At 41.5% G+C, this 22617-nt stretch overlaps 1 protein-coding gene across 17 annotated transcripts in view; it reads right to left on the minus strand.

Annotated features, from left to right (window-relative positions):
* The window catches only part of Ttll5 (tubulin tyrosine ligase like 5), a 264716-nt gene that overhangs the window by 16600 nt on the left and 225499 nt on the right, over positions 1-22617 (minus strand). For 13 of the 17 annotated variants that reach the window (XM_074067497.1, XM_074067496.1, XM_074067492.1 and 10 more), the window contains 2 exons: positions 21316-21398; positions 17188-17310 (listed from right to left, as the gene is read on the minus strand). In XM_074067497.1, the coding sequence (XP_073923598.1) occupies positions 17189-17310; positions 21316-21398 (205 nt within the window). In that variant the 3' untranslated portion in view covers position 17188. Of the gene's footprint in view, positions 1-17187; positions 17311-21315; positions 21399-22617 lie in introns of those variants that run through there. The other 4 variants (XM_074067498.1, XM_074067494.1, XM_074067499.1 and 1 more) reach the window with 1 other exon arrangement.

Raw genomic sequence — 22617 nt, forward strand, 5'->3', positions numbered from 1 at the left:
AGAACTCAAGTCTGGGATTTTTTTCTACTGTATATCTCACTTTAGTTATTACTGTTTGCATCTTTCTTCCTTGACATTATAAGTAAAAACATTTAAAAAATAATCAGTGTTCTGCTAATTGACCTTTTATTTTACTTTTTTCCCCCAGTGGGGGCTGTACTAGGACAAATGGGAAGTGGAAACAAATAACTGCATTCTGAAAATAGTCAATCCACACAGAGACCAGTGAAACAGGACAGAAGACCCAGATAGGAATCCACACAGCTAGACCCACCTGATTTCTGACAAAGGTGCCTAAAACATATGATGGAGAAAAAACAGCCTCTTCAACAAACATTGCTGAGAAAACTGGATATCTGCATGCAGAAAACTGAAACTAGATCCATGTCTTTCACCCTGTAAAAGTATCAACTCAAAGTGGATTAAGGACCTTAATGTAAGACCTGAATCTTTGACACTAGAGTAGGAAAGAGCAGGGGATACAATGGAATTAATAGGCATAGGCAAGGACTTCCTAAATAGAACTCAAATGGCTCAGCAACTAAGAGAAAGGATTGACAAATGGGACTACATGAAATTAAAGAGCTTCTGCACAACAAAAGAAATGGTCACCAGATTGAAGAGGCTGCCCACAGAATGGGAGAAAAATCTTTGCCAGCTATCCTTTGGACAAGGGATTTATAACCAGAATATACAGGAAGCTCAAAAAACTAAACTCCCAAAAAATCAATGACCTAATGAAGAAATGGGCAAATGAACTGAACAGAGCTTTTTCAAAGGAAGAGGTCCAAATGGCCAAAAAAAACTAAAACAAAACAAAACAAAACAAGCCACATGAAGAAATGCTCAACATCCCTGGCCATAAAAGGAAAAGCAAATCAAAACCAAGTTAAGATTCCACCTCGCTCCTGTTAGAATGACTATTTATCAAGAGCATAAACAACAATAAATGTTAGCGAGGAATTAGAGAAAAAGGAACCCTCATACACTGTTGGTAGGAATGAAAATTAGTACAACCACCATGGAAAACAGTATGGAGGCTCCTCAAAAAACCAAACATAGAACTGCCATATGATCCAGCAATGCCATGCCTAGGGATATACTGGAAGGAATGTAAGTCAGGTTATAATAAAGGTACCTGAACACCCATGTTTATTGCAGTGCTATTCACAATAGCTAAGCTATGGAAACCGCCAAGATGCCTCACTACCAACGAATGGATTAAGAAAAATGTGGTATTTATATACAATGGAATTTTATTCAGCCCTAAAGAAGAATGAAATTTTGTCATTTGCAGGTAAACGGATGGAAATGAAGAACATCATCTTAAGTGAAGTTAGCCAGGTTCAGAAAGCCAAAGGCCACATGTTTTCTCTCATATGTGGAATATACAGACCTAATTCAAAAATAAGCAGTATTATGAAAAACAGGTCACACTTAGGGGAGGTCATATATGAGAAAGAAGTAAAAGAAGGAAGCTAAAAAGGTGAATATGGTTGATGCACTTCTTATACAAGAATGAATACAGAATTTCTAAACCTGTTGAAATCACAGGACTAAGGTAGAAAGGGGTTAAATAGAGAAAATGAATCAATATGGATTATAATATATATATATATATATATATATATATATATATACACACACACACACATACACACACATATATGGAAATGTTACAAGGGAACTCCCTGTATAGCTATCTTAAACAAAAATGTCTTTTTTTTCTTTTACAAAATCGGAGAACAGGTCTTGTCTGGGGAGGCTGGGAGGTTGGTACCTGTGGGAGAGGGGAGGATATGGGAAAAGGGTGTAGGAGGGTGACTTACAGTACAAATACTGTGTATATATGTATGTAAGTGCAAAAATGAGAACTACTTCAGGATTGGGGGAGGGAGGATAAAGGAGAATGATGGATGGGGTGAATTCAACTGTGATATACTTTATATATTGTTAAGAACTTTTGTAAATGCCACAATGTACCCTCAGCACAAACATAAAAAAAAGAAAATGGTCAATCCATAAATATGGGCATATATACCTAGCATGTGACTGAGTCAATTCTAGATTTGTACCTAAATCTAGCTCTCTCTCTGTCTCTCTCTGAATTTGAGATCCTCCTGCTTCAGCCTCCCAGAACTGGGATTATAAGCATGTACCCACCCCTGGCTCCGTACTTGTTTAAGTCAATGAGTAGTGGATTTAATACCTTTAGCATTTTTAAAGATAGGTACTCCACTATATACCTAGTATTTTTTCCCAGAAGGCAGAAGGTTCTGGGTGAGCCAGGTGTGGTAGGTGATGTCTATAATCCCAGCATTTGGGAGGCTGAGGCAAGAGGATTGCTAGGAATTCAGGGTTAGCTTGGCTTATAGAGTGAGTTCCAGGCCAGCCTGGACTACACAGCAAAAACAAAAAACAAAACAAAACAAAGCAAAAGCAAAAAATAAAGTTCTGGGCAAATGAACTAGGATAGCCTCTGAATATCAGGAAAAATGATTGCAAAAATGGAATGTCTCTGTTTTCTGTTAGAAAGAAGTATAGACACAGTTATTAAAATGCCCATCATTTACAGTGTATGGACACTGCACAGATGCTCTTCACACTGTACAGAGACTTATTTGGTAAATGTTAAAGCTTATAGTAGCATTAGAAATTTATCTTCAATCCTGCATTCACTTACAGAACAGCTACTGTATGCTCAGGACTGTGAAAAAAAAAAAGGATGACTGAGGTGAGCAACATTGATTGCTAGTACCTTTGGAAATTTATAATCTAGTAGTAGAGGTCAATAAGTAAAATAACGTAAGATCAAATACTTTAGCAAATTCTATGCTAGAGGAAGGTCAAGGCTGCTCTAGGAACCGATAGGAAGTGAGGATTTGCAGGAAGAGGAAATATCTTGTGCAGTGGTGTGGATGTTTGAGATAGCATAGCAAGTAATCTAGAACCACTGAGATTTAAGCCCATGTATTGGGGGACTGGTGGACAACGGGCAGGGAAGAAAGCAGACCTTGAAAACCTTTGGTAGCTCAGTGTAGGAATTTGTACTTTATTATGTTTTGTGGTGCTGGGAATCAAACCCAGGGCCATGCACATGCTAGGTAAGCACTCTACCACTGAGCTATATCCCCAGCCCTTGGCTTTTTGAGACAGGGTCTTACTATGTAGCCCAGGCTGGCCTGGAACTCTTGGTTCTCCTGCCCTCACTTCTTGAATGCTAGGATTACAGGTGTACACCACCATGCCCCGTGTCAGGAGTTAGTACTTTGAAGGTAGCTTTTGAAGGCTGTTAAGTAAGGAAGTATCATAGTCACTTTTTTTGGAGGTACTGGGGTCTGAACTCAGGACATCCTACTTGCTAGGCAAGCTCTTTATCACATAAGCCACACCCCAGTCCTTCATTAGTTTTAAAAGATTACTTTAAGAGCACTGAGGAGGAGAATGACAGCATAAGATTGAGGGTGATGTGATCAATATGGAAAACTAGTAATTTGAACAAAAGGTGTTATATGTCTTAATGAAGGCACTGGGTACAAGTGAGATGGATTTAACACCAGAGAGGTATTTAAAGGGTAAAGTAAATTAACTGATACCCAATTAGATATGTAGGTGAGGGAAAGAGCTAGAAAGACTCAGCTTTTTGCACCCCCCCCCCCCCCCCCCGTGAAGGTGACTGGGAGGGCTCCTAGGAAGAGTGTGTTGGCATGTGTTATGCTTCAGGCCCATGTGACTGGCTAGCAGGAGGTGGCTGGGACCCACGGATCCAGACACAAGAGTGGGCTGAGAAGGGATGCTGTGTGCATGCTTTATGAGTGTGGGCCCCTGTATATGTATATATATATATATATACACACACACACACACACACACACACACACTCTGAATTATAGGCTAGGAACCTTGTGATTTATTCATTTTGTTATTCCTTACATGTACCCAATTCTGGGTTGAGCATAATTAATTCAGAGACTAACTTTTAGAAGCATACACCCAAAGGCCGCAGGAGAAAGAAAACTCCTGAAAGGTGGGGCGGGGGCGGGGAACAGAAGTTCCAGAATGCTTTTCCCAATTCTAGTTCTAACTGTGGGCTGGTCTAATAACTGCTTTGGTGCTTAAGTTCAGCTTCTAGAACTGGAGGTCACCTTGCCATGTGTGAAATTATTTTTCTTATTTCCCAAGAAGGAGGTACGAAAGGGGAAAGTCAGTGTAAAGCAAGCATGGCAATCACGGTACGTGGCAGATTATGGACATGCAGCAGTTTGAAGTTGAACCTCATTTCGCAAAATTGTCAAGATGGTCAGCATTGTAGGAGAGATGGCTCTGGGTCAGATATATTTAAAAAACTCTGGGTTAAAATCAATTTCTTTGTTGAAAGCCCCTGTGTAGTCTTTTAATGTGGGAGCATATTACGACTCTTTTAGAACTGGTGTGAGGTAGACAGCAACCTTGAACTGGTTTGATGTGAAGGCTTATGTAACAAGTACACTCTGGAAAACACCACCCCGATTTTCTAGCCAAGGACCCTGAGCTCAAAGAGGTTTGATGACTTGGCCAAGATCACACAAATAGCAGCAAAGTTGAGATGAAGTCTTCATTACACCACAGTGCTGGTATGCTACTCACTTTTTGTTCTCAACCCTTCATGGAGAGCAGAGCCCAACAATGATCCCTGTGACCCATAGAAATTCTGACTTCAAGACTTAAGAGTCCCTTCTTCAGTAGCAATGACAAGATGATCTCTCTGCGAGTCTGTCAGCTGCTCTGTGGCCAGGAAATAAACTGGGAGGGCGAGAGGCAGGGCAGGAGGAGGAGCTCCTGGATGCTTTAGGATGCCTTAAAAGAAAGATGGATTTATGCCGAGGATAATTCCTGGAACAGATGTGAAACCAAATACTTCCTATCCCAACCCTGCCCTCAGTCTTTCTGAAAGGGAAATGAAATAGCAGGATTAACCTGCTCTTCATCAGATCATGCTTTCTTTCTTCCTAGCCTCATGGCGAGGGCAGATTCTATTTCCTGCTCCCCTTCCTACAGTAACTAAGAAGACAGTCCGGGATGAGCTCTGCCCTTCTCTTCCCTCCCGCTCCACAACTACCAGGCCTAGGACAGTCCTGGCAGGCGGATGTTTAAGGCTTCTCTCATCCCAGGACACAGCTGGGTTCCCTGCTCACATGCCACAAGGAAGCAGTCACCTGTAAGTGTAATTTAGAAAACTAATAACAGTTCATCAGTCTGGGGAGAGGGAGACATTAGAGCTGGTTGAATTCTAGTGCTCTCTGAAAAAAAAAAAATTCACACAGATTGAAAAGTGACTCAAAGTGGTTTGGGTTTTTTTGTTTTTGCTTTCATAAAACTCACTGTTTGAGAAAGAGAAAGACAATTTTTAATGTAAAACTGTAACTTCTTGATAAGGAATTGCCAGAGTAAGGCAGAAACACAGACATATTCCCATTTATCAAAGCTAGGTGTGCCATTTTTTTTTTATGGTGGTACTGGGGTTTGAACTCAGGGCCTCACGATTGCTAGGCAGGTGCCCGACTTGAGCCACTCTGTCAGCCCAAGTTGTGGCCTGTTTTAATAACTCGTGTCAGACAGACATAAACTCTTCTTGTAAGAGCCTAAAGGACTGGAAGTCTCTCACTGCCTTTGCTTAGCAGTGAAATGCTGTGCTCCTGAATGCAGCAGGGCCAGTGGCTCAGAGCAAGTTGGTAGCAGCCACTTCCTTTTTCAGACCAGGCATGGTTGGAGAGGTCAGCCCAGAGATAGGCTCCGGTGCTCCATGGAAGCAAACACCAAGGGCATCCCAGCCAGTCAGGGTTGGGTCACTTAAGGTCTCTCTGAGAGTCACCTTTCAAAGTCCAAACCACTTGTTCAATCATATCACAACTGGCAACAGGACGGTGTCAGGGGAGGGTGCCCAGGAGCAGCAGAATTAAAGGGATTAACAGCGGGAAGAAGCAATTGGCGGCACAGCCAGCCCCATTCTCAGCTGCTCTTTCGTGGATTTGGAGCACGAGGTGAAGCTTAAGGCCCTGAAACTATAATCAAGGTCCTCCTTGCCTTGTGCTGACTAAAGCAACAGAAATACCCTGGAGCCTGACACCTTCCAAATGGGACAAAGCAAGTGAGGCCAGGCCCAGGGACAGCTGCCAGCCCCCAAGCACACCAGCTGACTAGGAGCATAAAACACAAAGGGTCACGTCCCCTAGGTTTTTCTGCCCAACACCTTGCGGTACACCTACAGCAGAGGAGTAGTCAAATGCCGGCTGAAACAAGACACACAGAATTCCTACTTATTAGTTTGCTGATTTAAGAAGTAAAAACAAGCTGACTGTTTACACTGAAGGCTTTTTATTTTGTGTTTGACTTTTTCAGTAGATTGAGATGCATTTCAAGTGTTAATAAAACTCACTGGTTGAAAATGTATAGTTCACAAAGTTGTGCCGTCACTGCCACAATCTAATTGTAGAACATTTTATTGCTCTAGGAGAAAACCCCGTCCCCATTAGTAGTCACTCCCTAGGACTGCCTGGGAAATCACTAATCTACTTTCTGGCTTTGCCCATCCTGGACATTTGACAAGAATGGAATTGCACAGTACGTGGACTCTGGTATGGGCTTTAGTCACGTAGCATAATGTTTTCATGCATCACTACGTCATTGTTTTTGTTAGGGAAGGATTGAAATATGGTTTGCATATAGCCCAGGCTGGCCTCAAACTCACAATCCTCCTTCCTCAGCCTCCCAAGAGCTGCGATTACAGGCATGCTCCACCAAACCTGGATCACTTCATTCTTTTTTATGACTGCAAACCCTTTCACTGTATAAATGGAGTACATTTTATTTATCTGTTCACTATCTGGTAGACATTAGGCTGTTTCCACATTTTGGCTATTATGAGTAATGCTGCTATGCACATCCATACACAAACATTTATGTGGACATGTGTTTTCATTTCTTTTCAACATACACTTAGATGTGAATTGCTTATGTTTAATTATTTGAGGAACTGCCTAACTTCCAAAGCAGTCACACGGTATCACATCCCCACCTACTTCCCTGCATCCCTAAAGCTTGATGGTAGCCATTCTAGAGGGTGTAAAGTAGCATCTCATTTTGGTTTTGGTTTATAGTTCCCAAATGACTCATCTTTTCAGTGTATCTATTGGCCATTTCTATATCTTCTTAGGAGAAGAAGAACTTCTTTGGTCATTTAAAAAATTGGGTTGTCTTTTACTGTTGAGTTGTAGGATTTTGAATACATTCTGGATACAAATCTCTTGCCATATTTGGTTGGCAATATTTCTCCCCATCCTGTGGGCTGTCTTTCACCTTTCTTGCTGGTGTCTTTTACAACACCCCTCCCCCCACCACAAATCTTGTCAATGTCCAATCTAATTGTGTAGCTGCACGTGCTTTTTGGCATCATATATAAGAGATTGCTTCTTAGTCCAAAGACATAAACATTTATTACTATGTATTTTTCCATTTTTCTAGGAATTTTATAGCTTTAACCCTTCTACTTAGGGTTTTTATTAATTTTGGGTTAATTTTTGTGCATGTCAACAGCCACCTGTCCTAGTACCATTTGTTGAAGAGACCATTCTGTCTCCACTGCAGACTTGGTACCCTTGTTGAAAATCAATGGCTACAGACAAATGGATTTCTTTGTGGACACTTAATTCTATTCTACTGATCTATCCCATGGTACGCTTATCTTTATTTTGGTAGTGTTTGGCCAGGCATAGTGATTCATGCTTGCAATCCCAGCTGCTTAGGAGCTGGAGTTGGGAGGATTGCAGTTTGAGGCCAGCCCAGGCAAGAAGTTGAGATCCCATCTCAACAAACAAGATGGGTGTGGTAGGTGATACCTGTAATTCCAACTATTTGGGAGACATAGGTAGGAGGAATGTGGTCCAAGGCCTGCCCTAGGCAAAAACATGAGACACTATCTGAAAAATAATCAAAGCAAAAAGGAGCAGGGGCGTGGCTCAAGTGGTAGAGTGTTTAAGGCCCCAGGTACAAACCCCAGTACCAAAAGAAAGAAAGAAAGATTACTATTGCTTTTGTACTCACTACTAGTTTCTGAAACTTCTAGGCAACAGGGACCCCAACCTTGTGTGTGAGGGGTCAGGGCTGTGGCAAACCAGAATTAAGAAATGTGTCTTTGCAGCAGTCACTATGCTGAGGTAGAGGTCTGCAGAGAGGCAATGACCCCTGTCCATAGGGGAGGAGACTGGAAAGAAACAGGTCATGACAGAAACTGGCAGGTGTCTACCGACACCCATATCTCCTCTCTTCCTCAAGAAGCGGGCTGGGTTTGCCTGGACAGGCAGCGTGCCCAGCGGAAAGCTCAGCTTCCAGCCTCTGTTGCTAGGGAGCTGGGAAGGGTGCCAGTGCTGGCCATGGAGCTCACTGTTAGTTACAACTGCTGGGTTGTAACTAATATCTAAAGGAGGAATCATCTAAAGGAGGGCAGATTGATCTGGCATCTGTCTTTTCCCTCCCCTCTTCTCTGGAACATGACACAATGCCAGTAAATATAGGACAAGTGAAGCAGAAGGAGGGGCCACCTGCTTCAGGGTCTCTGAAGAGTTGCACAGTGAATGCTCTTCTAAGTAGCCCAGCGGTGATCCTCATACCCTCCTGCTTTTCCCTTCCTCCTTCTCCCCGTCTGCTGCAAAGGTGCCAGGCTCCTTGCTTCTACTGCATCCAGTGTCCCTCTGCCCCTCGGCAGGCAGTTTGGGTGTGGAAGAGATCACCAACCCTATCCAGGTTGCATGGAGGCAGAAGGCTCACCCTTGCTCCTTATCCTCCCTTTCCAGGTCTGTCTCTTTCCAAATGAGGGAAAGTTAAATGGCCAGATTACAAGAAAGCCAGCCTAAACCACAGGCGCCCGCACTGCCAGGAATCCCCGTTGAGCTGAGTGATTTGAGATAACAGCCAGACGCTGCAGGCAGGCTAAGGCTGCAGTGTCTAAGCAGCAGCTCTTAGCTGCATGAGGGAAGGAAGCTGATAAAACTAAATCACCTGAGGGGCCCGGGCGTTCTGACAAGAGGCTGGTCAGCAGGATCTGGACACGAGCTGCCTGTGTTTGAATCTCAGTGGCATTGCTGACTGTGTGGCTTGGACATGATATTCAGCTTCTCTGCCTTAGTTTCCTCAGATGAAAAATGCACATCAGAAAAACACCTACTTCTGTAGGGTTGTGAGCACTGCCTACACAATCTCTATCATCTCAGCAATTGTGATAAAACACACACAAATCTTACAGCTTGACAACTTAAGTGTACAGTTTAGCAGTATCAAGCACATCCGCACTGTTGTGCAGCCATCCCACCACCCACTCTCAGAACTCTCCATCTTGCAGAACTACAATTCTTTCCCTTTAAACCCCATCTCTCAATTTTCTCTCCTGCTAGCATCTGGTAAGCGCTGTTCTACTTTCCAGCTCTATGGTTTTGACTATTCGGGGCACAATCACATTAGTGGAATCACATAGGATTTGTCTTTTGGTGACTGGCTTATTTCACTTAGCATAAAGTCCTCAAGGTTCATTTGTGTTGTAGTATGTGTTAGAGTTGCCTTCCTTTTTCAGCTTGGGTAATATTCCACTGTATGGATATGCCACATTTTGTTCACATCTTCATGTGCTGAGGGACATTTCAGAGGCTTCTGACTTGGCTATTGTGAATAATGCCGCCATAGGTATATAATATCTGTTTGTGTCCCCACTTTCAGTTCTTTTGGGCATATACCCAGAAGGAGAATTGTTGGTTCCTATGAAAATTCTGTTCCTAATTTTTTGAGGAGCCACCGTACTGTTTTCTGTAACAATTGCACCATTTTACATTCATACCAGCAGCATAAAGGGTTCGAATTTCTCTACATCCCCTTCAATACTTGTTATTTTGTTTTATTTAGTAGTAATCATCCTACTAGGTGTCATTGTGGGGTTTGATTTGCATTTTCCTTATTAGTAAAGCATCTTTTCCTGGAAAATTCAGAAGAATAAAAAAGGATAGTCCAATGTTCAAAAGCAAATTCTGTTTGTGTGATAAGTGTTAATGGGGCTCCAACTGGTTGGCGTAGAGAAGAGAAAAGGATAATGTTTTTCGAATAAACTGAACCTCATTTTAACTGATGGAAGGTCTTCCTGCTGAAATCTGCTTTGCAACAAATAAGTTTATGGTGAGGTTGTAAATGCTGATTAGAGGTCATTAGTTAAAGAGTAGTGGCCATTTGATATTTTATAGGAAGCAGTTTTATAATACTACAAGAAACAGGACAAAACATTAGGTAATTTATAAAGAAGGTTATTTGATTTTAAACATTTTAATATTTTGTTACATTTTATAATATTATTTATGAATTTTTCACTAAATTTTATCTTGAGATTAAGCATTTTACTTGAAGCCAAAAAAATAGAAAATAGATTTTTCCAGAAAAAACTTATTTATCAATGTGCTCTTTTCTTTTGGATCCACATTACAAGGTGATAAAGCATTTTGATGTTGCTAGAGATTCAGGAAACATACAAAATGTGATTCTGTCCTCAATTTATGGTCTTACTGAAAAGACAATTCACCCAGGAAGTAGTGACAAAAAATACATGCAAGGTCAAACTGTGATATAAATTATAAATCTCTAGGGATTAAAAAATGGCAAGATAAATACAATAATACATGTAAGGATTACTGGAGGAAATATGATTTAATTGAACCCCCAGAGGACAAGAAGGATTTTTAGGTATTCCAAACATTAGCAAAGTAAACCAAGGAAGAAGTATGAAAATTCACTCATTCATCTGTTTGGCTGAATTTCTTAAGCTCCTACTAAGGGCTGGACCCTCTACCAGGCTCTCAGAATCAAACTGAACCAATCCTGCCTTCCAGGGACTTAGAGCCTAGTGGAAGGAACAGTCAAATAACTCACAAAGATCCCAGAGTGTCAGAAATGCCATCATAGAGGTAATCAGAGCAAAGTCAATAAGCTAAATCAGATGAGGGGGTGGGAACAGGATAGGGCTGGATGGGAGAAAAGTTGCTGAGGATGAATAGGAATTAGCCATGTTGCAGTGAGAGAGGAGAAAGGTGGGGAGATGGCACCCAACCAGGGGACACCTTACATATAAATAAAGGGCCAGAGAACAGACAGGATGATAGGGTGAGAATACTGCTTAGGTTCCAGTTTTTGGTAGATATTACCCCTGCCACCTGCTTCCCAAAGCATATAGATGCATCTTAACACAGCAAGATAAAAGACCAGGTACCAGGACACTTGCCTAAGAGCATAACTAGTCCTGATCAAGCAACCCCTTGAGAGAAGTTATATTTAGGATGGTCTAAGACACATGCAATTCATCTACTCTTCTAAGTAATCATTATCTTACCCTGGGATTGTGTGGACTGCACAGACTTACACTATATTAGTTGTGTCCCCTAACAGAGCTATCATTACTGGCATGCACCAGGATATTTTGTCTTCATGTGGGTCATGGCAAGTAGCTGCTGTATGAAACACACTGCTGCATTAGCTTGCTGGGGGCATTATCACTTCAGTTGGCACACTCTAAATAAAGTATATAAAAAATTCCTTTAGAATAAGAACTAGAAACAGCTTGATTTTGCCCTCTTTTTTTGATAATGGGACTATATATTCCAACTTATTATGTTTCCTCCTTTGCCCTGGCCATCAGGAAACTCAGAGCCAACCTATACCTCAATTATAAAAAACTTATTTGGCCTTATTTTTTTTAAAATTCATTATCTTGTTTTTTGATACTGATATTATCTTATATTTTATTATTTAATTTTACTGTATGTCTTTTATGTTTTAAGACATTATGCTAGAGATGAAAAGTCCATGTTGTACTTGCCTACTTATAATCTCATCTGAAGGAAATGGCCAGAAATGCATAAACTGGCAGCTTTGACTAACACACTCAGGTTACACTAGAGCCTACTTTGCAGGCTGGCATCTGTCTCCAAAGCAGCTGCTGCCCACCGTTCAGGAGAGAGAGCTCTGCCCACCAGTGGGCATCTGCTGGATGGATGAATGGAAGTATCCTGATTGTGTCTTCTGAAGACAGAACGCAAAAATAAGACACTGTCACAGAGGGGTGTGGCCATGAGTTTAGCAGTGTTGTTAACCTGGACAAGAACAGGAGCCGTCTGCTGAGGAGACAGCAGATGACCTGGTCAGAGGGACGGGCGGCCAAGAGAGCAGCAATTATCCCAAGTAAGGTAGCCTGTTTCCATGATGTCTGGCTCCGGAGGCCGTTTCTTCCCTGTGTTTACATACAACAACCTTCCTTAACAGAGGTAATTGAGAGTGTCTCTCTCCTTGATGATCAAAAGGCTATTGTGGTCAACTCGATCCCTCTGTATAAAGAAAAGGATGAGTATGTGCACACACAGCAGTGATTTGCTCTGGAAAAGAGTAAGAATGGTGAATAAATATAAAACAAAGGGCCTGAAAGGAGTCATATTTCTAAGAAAGAATTGCAGTTCTGAAAAGTTCACATTCTAATACCTAATTAAAAACTGAACAATTCATTATCCAAAAAAATTTGCAGCTCAGCCATAATGTCAAAAAATTCTTGTCAAATTCCAAAATATCTTTATTTGGGTTGTCATAGATTTCATGGGAATCAAATTAGAAGTGAATGGAAGAGAGGAAAACAAACCCCAAACTTTTCAGTATAATAGAAACGAAAAGATCAATTCTTCTACCCAATAACAAGAAACAAATAAATAATGATATTATAGCAACTTACAACCATCTGAGTTTTTAAGATTTACTTCACCACCCTAAAGCCAGATAGGTTTCCAACTTACATCCCCATTTTATACTGGGGACGCAGGCTATGCTTTATTGATGTGGTTAAAGGAATACTTCACACATTTGCACTGCTCCTCTGTTGCATGAGATGGCTGGATTATCTGGGGTTGGGTTTCAAGAGCAGAGAGCCCCCTTGATGCCTGTGGTGCTAATTGGAAATACCTGCACTCTTGCAAGATGAGAACACAGAATTATAAGAGACTATTGTTCTAGTTTCACTAGTGATGCTCTTCACCATGAAGACTGAAGGAGATAGTTTTAAATAATGTAATTTGAAGGAATAAAGGATAAACATCAATGCCAGTCATGTCAACAAGGCAATATACCTCATTATTCTCCAAACTCTGCAGTTAAACACCTACACGTCTTGGAGCCCAGTTCAAACTAAAGATCAAGTAAGCAGAGCTGCAAATATTTCCATGTGTGAAGGTTGCTTTTTCCAAAGACAGGCATGGCTCAGCATGCCATTTTCTTTCTTTAGAACTTTCAGGAACAATTATGTCCTGAGGGTACATGGATGTTAAAGCAAAAGTATGTGGCTATAACAAGCATCCCATTGAAACTAGCAACAAGGTGTGTGGGTTCACAGGATGCTTACCCACAGAGGATGAATTGTATATGTATATACAATGTATAAAGGTTTACCAAGTAAGGCTATGTTATATTGGTAACTTGCCCAGTTCAGGGCTACAAGAATGGACTGGATCTTCTTCCACTCAAAGTGAATGGATCATATACAGGACCACACAACTTTGTAAAAGATGCAATGGTAGGTACAAGTCTAACCATCCAGGGTGCCAGGCTTGTTTTCCAGGAGGAGTGTGTGCTTCTGTAATATAAGCGTAATTTGAGACACGGGCCACTGTACTTTGCTTGTCTCTTTATAACAAAGTAGTAATTGTTAACAATTGAAGAATCATCACTCTTCTCTTGGAATTTTGCCAGCTTAGCATGAGACAATATCAATTTTCAGATGTTATCTTTCTCAGTAGCCTATTTCTTAATCCATTTCAGAAATAAAGTTCCTTGGTTTTCTTTAAGGCAAATGAATCCTCCTTTGGGTGGGTTCTTACAAGTATCCTCCCAACTCCTCCTAAACGACAGATAGCCAGGTTGTCTTCTCCTGGACTTCGAGCCAGGTTGTTCAGCTACACTTGAGTTTTGTTTCTGAATGTAGAAACAGTTACTGAATGAAATGAAAGAGGCCTCAGGACAGGAAAGCATGAAATTTCTCTGGCTGACAGCCAGGCGATTTTGCTATGTAGAGGAATCTATATCCTTGTGTGGCTGCAGACAGATTGAGGCTAGCAAAACACACTGTTAACACATCACTTGTATAATAAAGACTATAACAAAGTGCTGTGACACAGACCTAAGTCATAGTTCTTGCTGTCTTTGATGCTGCAGTTTAAAGGTATTCTTTCTATTGTATTTGTTCTAAGAATGTACCCATTAGATATGCTATTATGAAGTCAGTGTGGCCACAGGAGGAAAAAAGAAAAAGGCTTGGAAGGAAGAAGATGATTAACTCACAGGTTCTAGAAAGAAGGTCATGGTCTCTGGCCACAGGGAAATCAGCAGTGTTGGTCGTGAGGCAGAAGATGGGAGTTAGGGGAAAGTGTAGGCCAGAGCCTTCACTGGAGTTCCCTGGGTAAAGGTGAGAGATGGCAAATAAGACAGATGAGGACTGGCTAGTCTGAATAATTCCAGTGGACTTTGGAACTCGAGGTACTCTCTAGTTGCCTGGCATCTGGCTGTGGGATGATCAGGACAGGGGAGACTTTGACTTGATGTGGGAGAGTTAGATAAAGAGGGAGTCTTGAGTATAAACTTGTCATTATCTTCAGGAGTGAACTAACCCCCAAGTGGGGCAGTCTCCCTCTGGTCCATAAGGACCCCAAATACTGGAGCATCAAGAATACAGAAAATAAGAAAATACAGTTAATATGATGTGTGTACATATATATATATATATATACACATATACATATATATGCATATATATATGTATATGTATAGTCTATGTAATTACATTATATAATGAAATTAACTATTAACAGAAGCCAAACACAGAAATACAGAATCTAAGCAAGCAATGTCTGTATTTGAATATAACACTTGCCTGTGGTAGCATATAAGGGCTTCAGGCAGGCTTTAGTTCCTAATATCCTTTATTACAGTCCCCTGTGTTCTCGGATAAGGACCATTTATGTGTTCTTAGTATTATGTAATGTATTATGAAAACACACTGCAAATCCTCTCAGTGAGCCTAATTGCCTCACTTAACCCATATATGAATAGGTTCTAGGACTGACATAGCTGGTGATGATGCTCATTTGGGATTATGATTTAAGGGATGTCTGTTGTCTACAGTGCATTTACAACAAAAAGAAAAAAATGCATCTGGTGATAGCTATGCCTCCTCACTTTGTAAACTACCTAAGCCCCCTGGTGCCAGGCAGGGGGGCTGACTCTGCACCTTCCCAGTAGTCACAGTGTGCCCTGGGAGGCTGACTTCTGAGACACACACACTTGGCAATTCTCACTGCCATGGCCATCCCTACCATATGGACAGCTTAGGCTCAGTGGAGCTTGTTTGCAACAGCTTTATAAGTTGAGGGACAGGCTCTTTCCCAAGGCTTCTTTGCTGGTGTTCCTATACTGCCATGTAATGTTAGGGTGGACTGTAAGGGATACTAATGAGAGAGAAAATATCAAGAAAAGCGCTATTACAACTATGGCAGGTCCAAGTCTCATAGTTCTGGAAATGGATGGACATAAGTATTTCTTGGCAGGCCATGAGTTTGGTTTGGAGCTTGATGTCACATTCATTCTTTTAGCTGCCAGTCTCCTGAAGGAAATACTGACCTTCTCACTTTAGTATTTTATATTTTATGAGTTGTTCATCACTGGACAGGCTGCTTAGTATCAGCATTAAAGGACCATTGGCTAAGTATCACATAGAACTCTGGTTGTTTTCAGTTCTTCTGGTACATTTTGGTAGATGACCGAGCCCTGGATTTGGTGTTCCTGTCCCTCTTCTCATTCCTCTTGGGAAGAGTTTAGATGGGCTGGGGAATGCTATATGAAGCTTTCTGATCTAATGTAAATGAACCATGTGGTGGGTAAATAATTTTCCTTTCTCCTTTGCTCTTTTGAGGTATTTTAATGAATAATGTTTTCCCAAGAGGTAAGAAGAATATTAAGTTCACAGCAGATATGCTTTGTGTGTAGAGCAGAGTAAAGAGGAAAGGAATCATTACAGTCTTGAAGTTCCACAGAATTTTCTGGAAAGTTTTGAAGGTGACAGCTGGGAACATAATACTGAGGACAGCATTACTGAAGTATAGAAGCAGCTTCACGTGATCAAGTATGATAATTCCTTCAATGTCTGAACTTTTTTCCCAATGGGTATAGGATGGGGTTTATAGCTTGTTTTGTGGCCAGTTATAACAAAAGTTTATTTTAAATAACTCAGAAAAAAGCAGAAGTAATTATCACCAAATTAAAAAAATACTGTTCTTTTCTATCTCCCAAGTCCAGTTTACAAACTACCTAACTCTAGTCTACAAGCCTTCTCTAATAATAAATACCCATTCTCTTTTGATATTTCTACAACTTGATCTTCAAAATATAACACATTCCCATATATTCTGTTACACTCTACCTGTGACAACTGAATTATGGCTTTAGTTTCTTTCTTTAACTTGTCTCAAAGACCCTATATTTTTAAACAAAAGCCTTTAATAATAGCAGAGAAATTTCTTACTGCCACAGTGCCACCTACTGGTAGGCAGCTATAGGAACAAGCTATTTGTAGCTCAACTTTGACCCAAGTTCCTTTTGAGCTTTGGTTTATAAAGACCCAATGTATGTGTGTGTGTGGGGGGGGGGGGGGGTGTCTGTGTGTGTGTGTGTGTGTGTGTGTGTGTGGTGGTGGGGGGGTGTCTGTGTGTGTGTGTGTGTGTGTGTGTGGTGTCTGTGTGTGTGTGTGTGGTGCCTGTGTGTGTGTGTGTGGTGCCTGTGTGTGTGTGTGTGTCTGTGTGTGTGTGTGGGGGGGCGTGTGTGTGTCTGTGTGTCTGTGTGTGTGTGTGTGTCTGTGTGTGTGTGTGGGTGTCTGTGTGTGTGTGTCTGTGTGTGTGTGTGTGTGTGTAATCTAACCCAGGACCTCATGCATGCTAAGCAAGCAGATACCACTGAGCTACATCTCCATCCCCTTCACCGTCACTTTGAGAAGCTATCACTTCTCCTGACAGTTACTGTCCCTTGCTGAGGCATACAGTCAGAACGTGGTAATGACATAAGAAAAAAAAATATATATGCTCTTATTCTTACTATTACCTTAAATTGGCCCTGCCTTCACCGACTTTGATTTTCTCTGTCCTATAACTGTAGCAAGGGCTCCAGATTGTGTGGGTAAGGGTTTGGATCTGGCGAAAATAACTTGGGGAGCTTCCAAAGATCCTGAAAAAATGGAAAAAAAAATCCCTACTTAACACTATATTTGATCTTGGCCCAATGGACAAGAATTAAAGTCCAAAACTAGGTTAAGGAGATCATCATTCTTCCAGATGCTGCCACCCCACTTCCTACCAAACACCAAGTCCATGGTCTCTTTTCTGCTTTCTAAAAGCATAAGAGTGGGTCATCTTACCCCTTGGCCCTGGGGAGAAAAAAATACTTTGGGAACAATAAAAAGCATAGAAATTGGATCCCCAACATGGAATTAAAAAAAAAAAAAAAAGGGAAAGAAAAAAGGGCATAGGATGCTAGGGCAATCATCTTGAGAGCTTCACTTACTTTTATTTTTAACCACTTATATTCAGATCCAGGAGCCCCATTAACTATAAAATCTGATAATGAAAACAGGTCATTCCACTGACAGCTGCCAGGGAAACAAATTCACTTGAAAGTTAAAGTGATCTTTAGGTCCTGAGGTTAAGTTTAAGCGCCACTGGATTTACTTTACATTAAAGTAGGCGCCTTTCTCTGTCTTCGTGACACACTGAAGTCGGCAGGCCTAGTCACATAGAGGTGCTGCCATACTACCCCTGTGCAAAGAGCACAAAGCTGTATAGCACATTGTACCAGGGCCTGACAAGATAAACATTAAACAGGGCACTCTTTCTTACTTCCTGAAAGTGAAACCCATCATTGATTTTCAAGATGTGGCAAGATCCTTTCCTAAACTTCAGGCCAATAAGACCTTAAAAATAAGGGAATGGGGCACAGGACAAGGACACATAGCATTTCCCGGGGAGCTAAGGGGCAGGCAGGACTAAAGGCAGCTGATGTAGCTTCAGATCCCTACAATAATGGTAGCTGACATGATCAAATGAGCATGAGAGAAATGTCAGTTATCTAATCTGCTGTTCTCGGCTATTTTAGTTCACCATTACCACACTGGAACTCAAGAAGTACACCATGGTTATAAAGAAGGAAAGCCAATGACTGGCTTTGGGCCAATGGTGCTCACTCCAGCCTCCTTCTCAAATTTACCCCTTTCCTTTCATAGAAAACTTAAGAGTATATATCCTCAGGTACAGAAGGAAAGCAAAGTAACATTCGCGGAACATTCCAGGCACTCTGCTAGGAGTATGCACATTCACTATCTCATTTAATGCTCATAATAAAAAGAACGTACTTAGCCCACCATCAGTGGGAAAGCACTCTGAGTTGTATTTTAACAGAGCATAGGAACGAACCATTGCTTTATTTACACTGCATGTGGAACAAAGTCACACATCTTAAAGCCTGATTTGCCAGATGCAGAATGGTTAAGGGGCCAGCAAACATACACATGCTATATTTATTGACTCATTAATACCACGTTTAACCAACTGAGTTTCCTGGAGAGAGGGGCTAAGTATCTTTCAAAGACAGTTTAAGGATTTCTGTATAAGTACAAACCTCCCAAGTCAGGGAGAAGTGTAAATTTCTACACTTAGTATGGGTACTATTTTCCCTTCCTCTGGGTTTGAAGAAAAGTTTTGCTACTGTTCACCTAACCTTCTCCTTTTTACAGGATAGCCTTCTGAACCTCTGAATAAAGCAAATCTGATCAGACTACAGAAATCTCAGGATATGTAGTTGAAACTGAAGTGCTAGACAATTACTTACTAGCTGCATAAATACCTGTAACAGAGTCAGCTACTAATGCTGTGAAGACGAAATGTTTATTGGGAAGTACAGGAAATGCATGACCCTCACTATATCATGCTTGTCAGTGTTTCTTTAACAAGGAGTCAGGAACACAAGAAAAGTCACAGAACAGAACAAATTCAAGGGAGTTTAGAGGCCCAGAGTCATTATGTGACAAAAGTAGTAATAGGCTACCTGAACAAGGTAAGAATAATCTACCTGTTACCTTAAGGTGGAAGTAGGGGGAAAGATCAGTACAAGAAGCCAGGGAAAGTATTACTTCTCTTTGTGGTATGGTTTCATGCGGATGCCAAATTTAGTATGACTATGACAAAATCTTCTAAATAACATCACCAACGGTAAGTGAACATTAACTGACGGTCAAGATGCCACACATAACCCAGCTGACCCTTCATATTTCCGGCTTCTTCTGCCAGAGTGCACGCAGAGTTCAATTCAGTACTGACCAGTGAGACATGGAATTGAGACATGGAATTGAAGTAGTCGTGGTTTCCTGAAGCTTCTAGGCTTTGTGAACTTCTCCAGCTTAAGCAACCTGGAGAGCTAAAGAGGCTCTAAAATGCTATTTTTCATGGAACTCCTTCAAACTCACCCATTATTCTCACAGTCAACATTTCTCTTCCAGGGGGAGAGTTTTACTTCCTTAAAAGTAACTGAATGTTCTAAGAGCTGGGGATGTTGCTCAGGAATACAGCACTTGCCTAGTATGTGTGAGGGTCTGGGTTTAATCCCCAGCACCATCCCAATAGCAGCAGCAGCAGCAACAAAACACTACCATACTCTAGTAATTCTTTTTTTGGATGGGAAGGGCACAAGTACATAAACATCAAACATTTCTTGAATTCAGGTTCTAAAATTGTAAAGGAGAACAAATCTTTACACCCTTAGGAGAATGATATCATGACTTGACTTGTATGTAGATGTTACTTCATTTAATCCTCACAATAAGCCTATGAGATACATGTAATTATCCTTATGATACAGCTGAGCTTCTCAGAGATCTTGTAATCATTTTAACGTGTGTTATGTTAGCTCCTCACCACACTCCACACACCCCTGCCTGAACTCCTTAATGGCTTATTACTGCTGTCAGGACAATGACCATGTTCCCTACATGGCCCAGAAACTGATCCTGGTACTTCACAGCCTTCCTCTTCACTCCTGCTCATGCCCTAGTCCCCAGCCATTCTGGTGGGTGGGGCTCACAGAACACAGCACATTTGAATGGCCCTGGGTCTTTGCTCATGTTGTGCCCTCTTCCTGGAACTCCTTCCACCCTGTGCTTTCCTGCTCCAGACTTGTCCACATTCAGATCTTGGTTTAGAGGGCTTTCTCTAGGAAGCCCTCTCTAATCCTGAAAGACCTGGGCTATATGTCTTGGGTCTAAATACTGCCCAAACATTCACTAGCCATGAGTAATGTGTCTTTTTCTCTTCACCCATCAAATAGGGAACAATGTTCCTATGTTATATGCCTGTGCAATGAACAATGATTGTTACCTGTAAAGCATTCAGCACTGAGCCAGAAAAATGGCACATGCCCAGTCAATGTTGTCTGTTGTCATTTCATGCGTTCCTAGTACCCGAATGCCCCTCAGTGTTATCTGGAGCACACTCCCCAATGCCCTGTCCATCAACTTGGGTCTATAAGCTCCTGAGCTGAGACCATCTTGTTCACCCTGTGCATAACTCAGGGTCCAACAAGTTACATTCTTCACGTGGATGCTCAATAACCAATATCTGTTAACTTGAAAGTGACCTTTTCTATTTACTGATTAGTATATTTTTTCTGAATTATTGTACATAGAAAACCATTCCTGGACTCCTGTTGCTTCATGTGTCAGTATGCACCTATAGTGAGAGGCTTTTGGCCAGTCAACAGACCATGGTATTAGCATGATAAGACTTAGATGAAGACTAGACCTCCAGCCCTGTTTCCACATGTAACCTCCCAGAAGTCTCGCAATTTTCTGAGCCTCAGTTTCCTCATGTGAGGGGGACAAGGAGATCCACCTTATGAAGCTTAATCCTTGTGAGGATTAAGCAAGAGGTATGACATGTGGAAATTCTGCATTAACAGTGGAATACCAGCCAAATACAAGAGAGTAGTACTAAATATTGCACTCTGACAGCACTCCACCAGACAGGGAAGCTTCATTTATCCCAAACTAGTTCTAGAAAATGCCTACCTCAGGCTGTCATATTATTTTAAAAGATGGATCTAACAGAAATGGCCATCCGAGTCTGGACACTTGTTCTTGGAACTGGAACTCCTGCCCCATGTCACCCTCCCTGCTGACCCACTAACCTGCGGAGCTGGTGATGGGCATAAAGGCTGCAGGGTTAAGGCTGCTCTGGAGTCCGTTCAGCTGCCCTTCTGTGGAGGTCCCTCTGAAACATAAGAAGCCTGGTCAGTTCTACAAACTGAAAGATGATGAGATGAAAGGTGAGGTCAAGGATGGAGCCTTCAATGGCTTTGCCTCTTGCTCTTGGTACCTCCACTCATGTAGTCCATTCCCTTGTTCCTTTCAAGATTTTTCTCAAATGTCATCTTATCAGAGATGACTTCTCTGACCAACTTATACACTTCTCCTGAAATACGACATATTTCAAACTTCACACTCCACCTCTCCTCAGTGGAATGTGCTTCAAGAAAGCACATACTTTGGTCACTGTTGTGGCCCTAGTGCCCAGCACATAACGGACACTCAGTACATTCCCTTCCAGGTACTGACTTGGGTAAATCACAAGAAGGCACATTTTAAAGCCAAGTTTTATGTAGAGCAGTGGTTCCCAATCAGGGAAGAGGGGCAGATTTTGCCACTTCCACCCTCCCACCTAGGAACATTTGGCAATGTCAAGACATTGTGGTCATTGCAATAGTGGGTGGCAGCAAGTAAGTAGAGGCCAGGAATGCTAAGATCCCACAGCACACAGCACAGTGCCCCAAACAAAGCATGACCTAATACAGAATGTTACTTATGCTATGGCTGAGACACTGCTAGTACAGCACCTGCCCTCAGGCCAACATTAACAGGAGGCAAGACAGAGTATGACTGGTCCTTTGGACGGTGGTTTCCAAGCCACAGCTCTCATAAATTCTATGACTGGTGTGATGCCTACAGACCATGTCACATCTCCCTGTTAGCAGTTCTTACAGCTTGCTGCAATTCTTTCATTGCACTTTTCAAAATCATAATTTCATAATTTCAAAAGTATAAATATGAAATTTTATGATTGCTTCATATTATCCTTGCTAGAATGTATGCTTCACAAAGAGATTGTATTAGCCTAATTCATCTGACGTACACATTTTGCATAAATCAGATAGACAATGAATATTTTTAAAGGGATCTGACCCACTATACCCTAAATACACTTATTGCTGGGTCCATCCATCTTGATGTAGTTGGTGTGTTCAAGTTTTACCTGGGAGAGTAAGACACAAATGTGTGAAAAATGCTAAGAAGAAAAGGCAAAGGGGTTAGGAGAGAACTGACCAAGGAGGCTGATTTCAATGGTGAGGAGAGGATGGTGAGGTCATGGATGGCTTTTCTGAGGAAATCATACTGCAGTCCAGTTATGGCATTATGAGAAGTAGGTGCTAGTC

The sequence above is a fragment of the Castor canadensis genome, chromosome 3 (genome assembly GCF_047511655.1).
Source record: "Castor canadensis chromosome 3, mCasCan1.hap1v2, whole genome shotgun sequence".
Lineage (NCBI taxonomy): Eukaryota > Metazoa > Chordata > Mammalia > Rodentia > Castoridae > Castor > Castor canadensis.